This window comes from Macadamia integrifolia, chromosome 9 (assembly GCF_013358625.1).
Source record: "Macadamia integrifolia cultivar HAES 741 chromosome 9, SCU_Mint_v3, whole genome shotgun sequence".
In the NCBI taxonomy this organism is placed as follows: Eukaryota; Viridiplantae; Streptophyta; class Magnoliopsida; order Proteales; family Proteaceae; genus Macadamia; species Macadamia integrifolia.
In genome coordinates this window covers 16,496,059-16,509,155 of record NC_056565.1, presented here as the reverse complement: position 1 = coordinate 16,509,155, position 13,097 = coordinate 16,496,059, and the positions used below count along the sequence as shown (strand labels likewise).

The following is a 13,097-nucleotide window of genomic DNA, read 5'->3' as shown; positions in this document are numbered from 1 at the left end:
TCCTATTTCAGAGTGTCCCTTCAAGTTCCTTAAATTAGTTAGTGCATGAGGTATAGAACCAATGAATTTATTCTGAGCTTGTCTCAATGCAGCCAGAATGTTCATGAACCCAAATGCTGGGGGATATCATTCATACCTCTAATTTGCAACCCTCAAGATGACTAGTTTTGGTTTGAATTGGTCAAACCTTTTTTAACCAATGAAACCAGCATTTTACATACAAGTAGAAAACAATTTAAGAACAGGATCTTTTAAAACTATGATAGAAAAGAGAATAAAAGCCTATTTTGTCCTCGCAATTCCATTTTAGGGCTTATATGAACTGTGGTTTTTTCTACTTCTAATCACCATACCCTTCCCCATTCATGATCCTATTTTCCTTCTTTCTGGTTTTAGCTCTATCTCAATTATTTTCTCAACATTGTTATCTGTTTCTTTCACATTTATGTTTCTTTTCCTTTTAATTTGAAGGGAAGGAGATACTGAAACACCCTTGCACATGGTGTTTTTTTTTTTTTTGGATGAACTTTTCACATGGTGTTTCACTATCTAGAGAACCAATGGAAAAGAAATAGAGAGAGAAAGGGAATAAGGAAAAGAGAACAAGAGAGCCTGGGATTCACCAAAGGGACTCCTGCTAATGGATTGTCATTTATCTCATCAGTTTACACAAGGAAATCATGAAAAATCATGTGATTTTCAGATATTTCAAACAGAACTACCTCATCCCCAAAACATCGTCTGCGAGCTTTTAAAACTGGTTACCTGTCATCAGCTAAGTCATCAGAAAGTTGCTCAAATATTTATAACATCAACTTTTTGACCTGGCACCACGGATGAGAACATTGCACATAGGCAGAAATAAGCTAAAGCTAGATCACTGGAGCACATACACAAAAGCTAAATTAAGAGCTAGAAAAGAACAAGGAAGACAAGACACCACAAATCTAGCAATAAAAAAGCTTGTATAACCTAAAGTTCAACACATACCTTTGGTAGGGATCCCCGAACAAAAATTTTCTCCATTAATCACTGAGATCAAACTTTTCATCATCCTTCATGTACTTCTCTTGCACTGCTGCTACTGTACAAACTGTTTTGTCAAGCAAAACTGTGCAAAAACTCCACGGCAACTAATGATATATAGAAGAGAAAAAGCAATAGATGAAATTCTGAAAATGGAAGAGATGATGTCCATCTTATGGACAAAGAACACTGCACTCAACTCAGACATATCCCAGCTAAATGGGGTTGACTTCATGGACCATTTTCATCCAATCAGCCCTATTCAAAGGCATACTTGTTATTAGAACCAAACTACATGTCCTTCCTCACCACTTCTCCTAGAATCATTTTAGGCTTATCCCTGGCTCTTTTAGCTCCTTCAATCTGAATCAAACCACCCCTCCGTACAGGAGCATTCAAAGGCCTCCATTATTCACAAAGAACATTCACTAACTGCATAATAGAGAGTATGCAGGGGAATTGACCTCCATTATTCAGATATCCCACATGTGACATAGATTTATTGCTGAACATCTCCAACTTATAAACTTGCTCCAGAACACCAAACATTTTTCACCTTTAAATTTTGTTTTGTGATGAGCTTATAGATGAAAAACCAACTATAACCATTCACTATTTTTCTTAGCATTCACTGAACATCTGCCACCTGAAAACTTGATGGTGTATGCCATCATAACATGCCTAGATCCGAACCTGCTCTGTATCTTCTATGTATGAATGAAACTCACCACATTTGTTTGTGGCAACTTCGTAAATCCACCAGTTGCCATGAGTTGTCATTGCTTAAAGCAAGGACAAATGCCCATGTTCGAGAATTGAGGACGACCACTTTGTGCAAAAGTGCCAAGGATCTGGACCGACAAAACTCAATCCTCCCAGGGCCCTGCATTTTTTTTTTGGGGAGGGGGGGGGGACCACCACTAGGTAATGGTCCTTTTATGTCATAAAAGGCCCCTCCCTGCCCCCAAAATCTCATTGGTCGTATCTCAACCAAACTGCACATTGTATATAGTTCAAAAGTGCATCCAAGTTTCAAAACTACAAACCACTGATTTCAGATATCTATTATAATATAATGGAGGTTTGTGGTATTCTTGTAATTTTGTAAGACTTTGAACCATGTTTTGACCCCTAAAGAAAATTCGTATTGGGCTGAAATTTAACCAATATGGGTGAGCAATCCTCCAAAACATGTACCCATCCATGTCCACCATTTCCTGCCAAGTGGAAATTGGTGAGCTTGACAACCTCCTGAATGTTAAATTTACCCTTTCATTAAAAGTATGGAGCCATAAGACAGGACCAGAACTTATTATACATTTATATAAATCTGCATTTGATATTAAGAAAATGACTAAATTAAAAAATTGCATGAATAACGATTAGTAATTCCATTCCAAGGATATCTGTAATAATCCCAATCAAGAGGACCTGCTGCAATTTTACTAAATTCAACTGCACTTCCTTCTATTCCAGCAAATATATATCCGTTGCTCTTGTCTATTAGCTTCACTAGATTCCCTACACTCTCTTTGTCCTGAAAAAAATGTAGGACTCAGACCATGTAATGGGGGAAAAATGGAAAACAATTTAAATTCAGGAAGAAAATGATATACCTGGATATCTAAGGTTGTAAAATTAACCAGACTATAGTCTTCTATAACCTCACACAATTCCTTAGTGAGCTTCCTGCAATCAGAATATAACAATAGCATACACAATAATGGACCTCCCAATTGTACTACTCAACAATATAAAAATGTCCCGAAGCCCTTAGGGAAGGATTGAAAAATATAAGCAATGATTTCCTTCTCCTCTATACCCTGATACCTCCACATGATGAAAGCAAAAAATATTTAGGCTGCATTTGGCAGTCATCCAGAAAAACGTTTCTGACGTTCTTCCTTTCTATGGGAACAAAAAAACGGAATAAAGCGTTTGGTGTCAACTTGGTGTTTTTCGGTTTTTTTGGAACAAAATGCTAGAAACGCAAAATGATGGAACGACGAAACCTCGTTCTGTCATTTTGGTTTTGTTCCAAATACAAAAAAAGTTAACTAGGGTAATTCTGTTTTTGACACGAAACGTCGTTTCTGGAACTGAATGACTACCAACGCAGCCTAAGCAACATAATTTCTTGGAAGGCAAGTTAAATCCTATATACAAATCAGAAAAAGGAAAATGATGACAATATCATAGTTTGGTTTTTATGGTGATCATTGTTGTGGCCCTTAACAGCTCAAGCTTTTGAGATGAGTGGTTGCAACAGGGTATCAGAGCTAGGAGGTCGGGTGTTTGATCCCTGGTATGTGCAAGGGTTTTGTGTGGTGTGTTGTGCCATTATGCCTTGTACTCTTGGTGCCACATGATGGTGCCACTATATGATGGTGTCACATGCAGAGCCATGTATGTACCTTAACAGCTGGAGCTTTTGGGATAAGCGATTGAAACAATAATAATAGCAGTTTCAGTATCCAGTAAGCAAAATATTTAAGCACAAAAATCCAAGACATCATTTTAAGATTTTGATTTATATATAGTGCACGCCTAGTCGCCTAGGTGCCTGCGCATTTAGGCATCTCTTCTGCCTCTTGGATAGTCAAGTCGCCTTGATAACTATGGATCATTGATCTCACTTGTTAGTTTTTTAACTAATAAGTTCTGAGCTGAGAGCAGAAGAAAATCAGAGAAAGCACAGGAGGAAGACATTAGGAAGGAGGGTGGTAAAAGAAGAAAAAGAAGGATGGGGACAGAGGAGGAAAGTAGTGGAGGAAGAAAAGAAGAAAGAGAAGAAGGACGGGCACAAGCAGGTGTGCACCTGTTTGCCTCTTGTAGTTTGCATCCCTCTCCTCTTTAACAACAGCCATCGAGGCATCAACTATCGGCCAACATCTCTCCATCTCTTTGCTAATGACTTCCTTCTCTCCGTTTTATTAAGCCTTGACTTATAAATGTGAAATATAACCTAGTCCACAGCCGATTCTGCAGATCAAATTTAAAAACTCTTACTGAAGAATCTCCCTAAGCTCTAGATTATATGATAAACCTAGGGTTCACGGCCAAATGCCATTCACTTAAGAAGTTCATTTCAACTGTACTGTGCTACAAAGCTATAATTCAATTGGTCCCCAGCAAAAACACCAACAGGATCACACCAATCAGATGACTTTCGAGTTTTTCTTCTTGTGGACCTTCATCCACCCTATGGTTTTCCAGAAGAATACATATTTACCTCATGGAATGACTTTGATGTTGGAAAAAACTATCAAGGGGAACAAGTCAAAGGTAGCAACCAAATAAGCTAACCCCCTGCATATGTGCTTAATAGATATGCATAATCAAGGTAATTAAACATGAAGACAAAATAAGTGAAAAATACTGACAAACAAGCTATACTTCAATCTTAAAATAAATAAATAAATAAAAATAAAAATAACAACTCAAGAAGGATCAAGAATCAGATTGACATCAGGTGCACCAACGCAAATGTTTGGATAAACATCACACCTGTACTTAGCTGAACGAGGATCTTGATCAAGATGGTCTTGTAAATAAGATAAATCTTGGACATCAGTATAGAAGTCAAGGTTAAAAGCTGCAAGATTTACCCACTTAATGATTAGTCAAGGATAGGTTACAGACTATTCAACAAAGTGAATGATTTGCAGCTTACCAAGCTTTCCGTAACTCTCTATGAGATCAATCTTAGACAGCACATTAATATGTGGGAGTTCCAGATGTACCATGGTTGATAGAGAAAGAAGCAGAGCACTCACATATTTCCCAGTGTCACTGCACAGGTGGGCATCAACTAGGTGTACAGCAGTCAACTGTAACAACCACCCCAAAAGCAGTAATTACAATAATTCATTGACAACTTGAGGGTTCTGTCTATGATACATACACAAATACCTAATTGCAGTAAACACAATCATACCCTAAGGTTCAACTTCTTTATAAGTTTGTCTATAACATTCTTGGCATTTGAGTGAAGGAAGAAAAGTTCCACTTGGCCAGGAAAATCAAAAAGAAGATAGTGATCTGCAAGATTGTTTGAATATGTCAGCATAGCCTTACATTGGTACCCAGCAAGCCATTAATGAGAAAAGCATAAGTAACCCACCCAAAACGCAAGGAAAAATTTGTGCAATAGAAAGATACCAATGAAGACTCCATCACTCAGTCACACTTCAAAAATAGCCCCTGTTTTGGTGTTAGATGGTTATGGGTCTTTGTTTTTAATGTTTCTGGCTGTAATAGGCTCAATTTTAAATTCTGAAAATTTAGTCGAAGAGGGTACACAATATTTAATTATTTTCCTCGTAAAATCAGGAGTTTAAGAATCTAGTAAGTTGTTTGGTCCAAATGACACTAAGATTTCTGAAGTTGTTAGCCTTTAATTCCCAGTCAGTTTAGTAGTGCAATTATGATATGTTAGTCTATTCTTGTTCAACTAAGCAGTAATTTTGAATTGTATTAGATTAGGCAAGTTCCAATTAAAATAGGAGTCAGATTTTAGAGGTGTAAATAAGCATATGCCCCAGCCCTCCGGCTTTCTGAGATTGAATGAAATTTTGAGTTTTCTTGAGTGATTTGACTGCTTATGAGCTTCTGACCATATGTGTACAAGAAGAGAGATTGAAGAATGAATCAACTGAGAGTGTGCACCTGACCACTCGAGAAAAGGCTCAATCCAGAAAATACGTCCAGAAAAATAAGGCTGGGAAGACGCCCATTAAAAATGAGGGCATGAAGCAAGCTTCCAAGTAGTCTTTCTAGAAGAAGAAAGGGCATATAAAGAAGGATTGCTATATGTACAGACAATGGTTGGAGAAAAAGATATTTTTTACACCTTAGTCTGATATGAATCCAATTTCATTATTCTCATTATGATCACCAAGAGACCCATTAGGAACTTGTCAGGCACTCTTGGAGGCCCAGACTGGAAAAGGTAATGATGGATGTAGTGGTTATGGGCAATGACATGCACACTTCTTTACCCAAAGTAGCTTCGGTTCTAAGTTTGGTGGATATAGTGGTCGGTCTTTATTCTCCCCCGAGTCTGACTCTAAGGCCTAGTCACAAAATGGGTCATCTTATTATGTTTTACTATAATAAGATTTATGAAATTTTCAGAATTGAGAAAAACCCAAGCATTTGAAAGTTCAAAATCGACCCTACAACAAAAAAGATTAGTTTGTTGTTCTTGGACTAGGAAGGTTTGACTTTTAAAATCCTTTTGGAATTTGATTTTTAAACTATTTTATTAGATTCAAATAGGGGGTATTTGTTTATTTATGAATAATATCTTAAGTAAATGAATATAAAAACATTTACTCAAATGATGTTTGACATAAATTAGTGTTACGCCTCGCACCAAGGCAACAGTCGCCCAGACCCCAACTAGGCCGCTTGGACGCCTAAGCGTCGCCTAGACAACTATGGTCCCAACTCCCAACTAAATGGGTTCACTAGATGAACCCTATATTCATAGTTAACTCTACTAAAACAATAGTTGCTGTTAACCAAAAGCCACCATCCATATATTTTCTTGCCATTTATCCACCGGTCATTTTCAGCCTACCTTTGTTCTATTAGTTCCTCAAAACTGCACAAATCACCCTTCACAGGTGCATCCAATGGCCTTCATTGAACATTCCCATAACATCACCTCAAATGACTTTTCATCGCAATTATCAGTAAGTAATTTATGACCTATCTTCTGAAAAAATCCTTGAACTCTTAGCGAGACACTCAGAGACCAAGAAGCAATAAACAACCTACTTTAGCTGACAACAAGTAGGTTATCCATCCATCAGATACTCTCTGTGAAGTCAAGTATGATTGTCTCCATTAAAAATATGAGAGTTCAAACCCCACAGCATGCAACAAGACTAGAAGGAAAGCGATCTTTTTACACAACCAAGAAAAAAAAAAAGTGTGCAACATGGCAGGTAACGATCTAATGCATTGCATGAAACTAAACCAATAAATTCAACAGCACACACAAATAACAGACAAGCTCAGTCAGGTATACTGACCTTTGAGAAGAGGCACCAATTTGGATTCTAGCCAGTCGATGTTCTTCTCCAAGTAATCCATACAATAAACTAAACCTAGTTAACATGACATTTTACTTCTCAGACATTGCAGAAAATGCCTACGCACATATAAAAATATTAAAGAATGATACAACTAGATATAACCATTTTATGGTTCTTCAACAGGATCATATGTCTACCCAAAAAAACAAAAGAAAGAAAATCAACAGGTTTAGATGATTTATACTACCTGCTTTATAGCATTCTCATATTTCTGAGAAAAGGAGATATTATCAATTCTCCCAGAGGGCTTATCATGGAAAGGGATATTTTCTTATCATCTTTTAAAAGGCCCCATCTTTCCAGATAAGAAACCCATGTAAAAGGGAAAGTTTCAGGCAAATTCTTTTTCCTTTTGGATCCAGTTATTTCAATGTGAAAAGCATGAAAAAGGAAAATTTCCAGTAAAATAGGATTTTCTGCTGTTTTGACATAAAACACAAAATGAAATGGCATTGAAGAATAATAAAAAATTTAGCAGAGGAAAATTTTCATGTAAAATATCATTTGCGCAGAAAATTTTGCAAAGAAACAGACCAGGCCTGTGTCTGTCCGATTTTACCTGAAAGTTTTTCTTTTATTTGGTTTTCTCCTAGAAATAAAAAGGCCCTCCGGAATAAAACAAGACAGTTACATCATCCAATTGTTTCACCCTTTCTTTTGTGGTTAATGGGGTCTGTAAAAAACTCTGCAGCCTATCAGCTTTTTCAAACAACAATACAACATTTAGAATATTCAACAGTTTACAAACCCAACAATGAACACAACACCCACGTTGAAGTATAGTGTTATATCAGCATCCAGTTTCTCAAGCAGGAAACACTACAGGTACTGTTATGCCTAGGGGAGATCATCCTAACAGTATGCCATACATATCTCAGATTCCACAAGGTTGACTCAGTTACAATTCCAAATGCAGGAAACGGAAGAGGCTATACATCAAACTGACCTCCATTGGGACCAAGAGAATGTTCAATCATCACATCACTGAGTTTCACGAGATCCTCGATATTGACAGCACACTCATATCTACCTCCCATGTAAAGGCGAACAAAGCTAGTTCAACAGATTACTGACTTAAAACTTTCATTCTAGAGACCATATTTTAGAGCAACTGCATTAAAATTCAGAAACATAAAATTCTTGGTGGAGTGGATACGGCAATGCATCATTTGCAGGATCCAAATTGATAACAGCTACTTTCCTGCATCGACAAATCACATTTTCATTTTCTAGTTGTAGACATGAACAAAATCTTGTGAAATACATGTCAACCATATATCACAATTTCCATTCCTACAACTTTTAGGATCCCTTCTGATTGTTCTTGAGAACCAACTGCATTAAATACTCCTATTAGTAAAATCAGAATGTTCCCGTGAGCAACTACCATTTATAGGCCTAGAATGAGTGAATAAGTTGAAGAAGTACCTTGCCAAAATTTTTATCCATGCAGGAACCGTATATGGTGTCAAACAGAATACATAATCAGAATATTAAGGGACCTCTAGAACTAGGATTAGTCAGATTGATTTTCAGTGTAGCCTTCAATTTCATATATTAAAGTATTAAACCATTTTAACAGTCCACCATCATCAATCAAGTCGAAAATATTTGCAGCAAACCCTATTATAAGCAACATTTCATGAACATATAATTTCACAATATAATTACTCTATATTAATGATAAGAAATCCCAATAATCTCTTATAGTGCCCAAACAAAATTTCTTTCCAGCATGATTAATAGTTTCCCAGGGCATATTGAATTTAGAATTAAGAAAGTACCTCCCAATAAGTTTGAGGAACTGTGACATGCCATTGCAGTAGGTAGTCTTCCCTGATCCCGGTGGACCGATAACCACTTGGCCGAACACCATCTTACACCCTCCTTTCTTTCTCTATATGATGATAATACCTAAAAGAAACAATGAAGAACTTCATAGAATCAAACTACCAAAAACCACCCAAAAAAAGAAAATAAATAAAGTAAAATCGTGGAATCCTCATTTCTATTGTACCTGCGAGAGATTTGAAGGAATAATCGGAGAGAAAGTTCAGAAGTTGCGACACAAATTAGAGTTTCAAACTTTGAATTGTCTCCTTAATTTAGAATTCAAGTAATTAATTCTACAGAAGAAGAATTGATCCAATACCAAATCAGCTTCGAAGCGTTCCGTATAAGAAAATAGGGGAAAGAAAATAAAGGGAATTGAAGAAAGCAAAACCAGAACAGCTTCCAAGATAGATGTCAGAGAGGGAGAGAGTGGAAAATACTGGAGTCTGGAGTCTAGAAGCTCCGTGAGGTTTAGACCCAGCAGCAGCAGTTGAGTCCTGGAAGGTTGGGCGCGAATGGCAGAGAACGAGATTTTGGGGGTAAATTAGTCCTAAGATTCAATGGGCTATTGCAACCCGTTTGTTGCGGGTTCGAAACTTGAAAATAGGGTTTCGATTTTCAACTTTCAAAGGAATCGCGGCTTTTCATATTAATTCAAATTTAGGGTTGCCTAAATCTGTTGGTAATTATATTGATTTTGGACATAATTTCATAGAATGAGCTTTTTTAAGATTCGTAATTTTGAAGGATTACCTGTTTGGTTATCCTAGTCTATCAGTTGGATTAATCTAGAATCTGCCTGAAGAATTGTTTGATTATTGAGTCTTGTCAATTGGATTCATCTAAATTCTATCTGAAAAACTGTTTGATTGCCCTAGTCTATCAGTTGGATTCATCTCTCTCTCTCTCTTCTCAAATACAATTTTTTTTTTCTATTTATTTCTTAACAATCAAACTAAAAGCCTAAGTATTATACAAAAAAAATAATAATAATCCACTTACTTGTAGTCTATCTCAATGGTTCAATTTACCAAGTTATTTGCTTTGTCCATGAGAACAAACTTAGGGTCCGTTTGATAGCGTTTCTGCCATTTTTTGATCTGTTTCAAGAAAGGCAGAAACGAAAAATTTCCGTTCCTAAAAACAGAAACGGGTAAGAAAGGTGGTTGATAATTCTTGTTTTTGGAAATAGAAACAGGTAAGAAGGTGTTTGATACAGAAGTTAGAAAACCTAACTGCTCTGCAACATAAACCATCAAACCAAAAGCAAAGGAAGAAGGAAATGGAGAACAAGTAACAGGATAGAATAACAAAAATGAGGAGAAGAAAGACCACAGAACCATGATACAGAAACTGAAATGCATGCACAGAAGAATAAAATTGAATGAACCACATACCCAAATTCGTGTTCTTCGATACAATGATGATTCGATCTTACCTCTCAAGCAAATGGGTTTTTTACCCAAAGAAACAAAGGAATTGAATCGCATAGTTACCATGCTCGAAGAAATAAATTTGAGATGAAAAAAACCCTAGGAAGACGATTGGGATTTACCTGTTAATTTGAAGTGGAAACGATGATTAGGGCGCGGCTGTTGTCTGAGCTCCAACCAAATACTCCTCTACCTATCGTCAAAATTGTAGAATCAAAATCGCCGCTCCTGATGAGAGATGCACTATGTTCTAGGGTTTAAAGAGCAATTTGGGGGACCTCACTTCTTACCGAGTAGATGTGAGAGGCGGTTGTGAGAGGAGCAGCCAAACCTTCAAAGAACAACCATTGAATTCGTATACTCTTCACATCTAAGGTAATATCCTTCGCTTTACCTTTGGAGGTGACTCATCGATGAATCTGGTTGAAACTCTACAACAATGGTGAATCTATCGTATGGGTTCACGAGGTCGAAGAAGACAAAGAGATTCGTACTGTTCACGAGGGTATAGAAGGCGAATCTGCCGTAGGGTTCTTCACGAGATGGAGTAAGGGCGATTCTTCATAGGCGAATCTCTGGAGCTCCTTCAGGGTACTATCATGAAGGTTTAACGGAGAAGAGAGGGAAGAGAGGGAAGGGGGTCTTTTTTATTGGGGATGAATTGTAATTTTTGCCCCATATTTGTTTTGAGAAACAGGCGAAACAGGTGAAAGTTGTTTTGTCGTTCTTGTTTCTTGAAACATAAATTGTAACTTGAAGTTTTGAGAGGAGTAACTATCTGATTAGTACCTATCTTTAAGGCTGAGGAGGAGGATGAACAGATTCAATTACTGTTCCTTCTTTGGTAACATAAGTGGTTGACACCCTTTTGATCTCATTCGCTTATGGAGGATTAGGTGACTTCTCAATTAGGTATATCTTTAACCACTGAAAGAATGAGAGATTTATTTGATGAGTTTCCATATAAGAAACCCATTTCTCATGAAGCTCTTGCCGCTGAGGATTGGAGTAGTGTTCTTCAAAGATCCGACGTTTACCAACATTCCTAGTAGACTTATATTCCTAAATAAGAAATCGCTTATTGATTTGGGATTTGGGCTCTTCAGTGATATGAAGCATATGTATTCCCAAAGATGCTTGCATATCAAAGAGTGTTGGGGATGAGGACCCATATTCCTTATCAATAGCAACAGGTGGCTGATTAGCCTGAAAAGGTTCTCTAGAAGGAGGACCATAGACAAGTTGATTAACCTAGGTAAGTGTACGATTGTACCATAAAGATTGATTATTCCATCACAATTCTCGTTCTGAGCTCGAGATGTTGAAGCACGAGCAGATGCTTGATATGTAGGATACTCAGAGGAAAAAGACATCACAGATGGAGTAGATCTATAAGTATTATCGAATCTATGATCAAAAGTGATCTCAACATCACCAGATGGGAGTTGAGTGATGCTGGATGGAGTAGTCCTAAAAGGTGGCTGAGGTTGAGCCACAAAGGTTAAAGTCCAAGATTCTGGAAGGTTAATTTCCGATCATCTAATACAACAGGGCACAAGATTTGATACTGGTTACAATTCTCCTAGAAACACACTGTTTGCCCTCGAGGATCAATAACCTTAGCATTAGAAGCTATGGTAGTCATTACTTTGTAATAGATATGGTAAATCACTGCGAGGTTTTGAGTTCCTGGAGCGATACGATATCCATAAGTCTTTAAAGAAATGACAGTACCATCAAGAATATTTGTATCTATTAGGGACATAGTAAGATTAGGTCTACACTAAAAATGTACTGGTCCTTTACAGAGACTAGTTTCAACTGTACCCATTAGAGATTCATAAAATTCAAGCATTTTGGCATATCTAACAACAGCAAAAACCACACTATTTAACCCTAGAAGTATTAAGGGTTTCAAAGCAACTTGAACTAATCCGATGTGGATAAATTTAAATCCACGATCTCTATGCCTTTGAATTTGAGAACTGGTTAGGAGTTGGATTTGTTCTTGGTCAGAGAGAAGAGTATGGGTGCTTTCACTTGTCTTGATGACAGTCACTATGAAAAGCAAAAGTCCCTTTATGATATACCTCGGATTTAGGTATTCGGGGAATAGTATAGTTGTTAATGGCAGCTTCTAAATTTCTGAAAACCATTTCTTTAGAATTATGAACTGGATCATAAGTCCTTCTGGTTGTGCTAGCCTCAGAAGATGATGATCTTCTCGAACTGGACTTAAAGTATGAAGCCATAGTTTAGAGGTTCGAGTCAATAAAGGTTTCGGTCTATATATCCTTCTGTCAATACTGCCTACTATCAATACTATTACACCTTCAAATGCCTATCCACGGCAACATGATTGAGTATGACTTGGGTGTAGGTCAATACGACTTAGGTGAAGGTCTATAAGACAATGGTGAAACACTACCAACATAATAGTCTTTATGACTTTGGCACCTTTCAACTTGGCTCTGATACTATTTGGAGACAAGATCGGGAGAGATCTGACTTAAGCAATGAGGGAAGCAAGTAGGTAAAGAATTTTCCTTTTCCTAGATTTGATTTCAGTAAAATTGATGGTTTCTTCATTTAGAATCTGGGAGAAATAAATCGGATCTTGAGAATAAAAAGATAAATAGAATTCAATTTAAGCAAAATAAATATCTAAAGATTTTCTAATAAAGCAAGTTGTTCTTTACAC

The 13,097-nt window shown here is 37.0% G+C and overlaps 1 protein-coding gene across 4 annotated transcripts; it reads right to left on the bottom strand.

The window, feature by feature from the left end:
- Positions 1-618: 618 nt before the first annotated feature.
- Positions 619-9,513, bottom strand: LOC122087919 (GPN-loop GTPase QQT1). 4 transcript variants are annotated; one of them, XM_042657056.1, is made up of 12 exons: positions 9,283-9,513; positions 8,915-9,044; positions 8,287-8,331; positions 8,077-8,156; positions 7,068-7,142; positions 4,964-5,067; positions 4,700-4,856; positions 4,534-4,621; positions 2,643-2,715; positions 2,433-2,563; positions 991-1,086; positions 619-880 (listed from the first exon to the last, which is right to left on the bottom strand). In XM_042657056.1, exons 2-11 carry the CDS (start codon positions 9,004-9,006, stop codon positions 1,026-1,028), a joined length of 906 nt encoding a protein of 301 aa, XP_042512990.1. In that variant the 5' UTR covers positions 9,007-9,044; positions 9,283-9,513; the 3' UTR covers positions 619-880; positions 991-1,025. The 4 variants fall into 4 exon arrangements, with proteins under 4 accessions (XP_042512990.1, XP_042512988.1, XP_042512986.1 ...); XM_042657054.1 differs by having other exon boundaries at positions 619-824; positions 9,148-9,510; XM_042657052.1 differs by having other exon boundaries at positions 9,148-9,508.
- Between the last annotated feature and the right edge of the window lie 3,584 nt (positions 9,514-13,097).

Coding starts and splice junctions, on each gene's coding strand:
- LOC122087919 (XM_042657056.1), bottom strand. CDS start 9,006: ATGGTGTTCGGCCAAGTGGTTATCGGTCCACCGGGATCAGGGAAGACT. Junction 8,332..8,914: donor TTCCTCAAACTTATTGGGAG/GTACTTTCTTAA, acceptor TTGTCGATGCAG/GAAAGTAGCTGTTATCAATT. Junction 4,857..4,963: donor TAAAGAAGTTGAACCTTAGG/GTATGATTGTGT, acceptor TGGTTGTTACAG/TTGACTGCTGTACACCTAGT.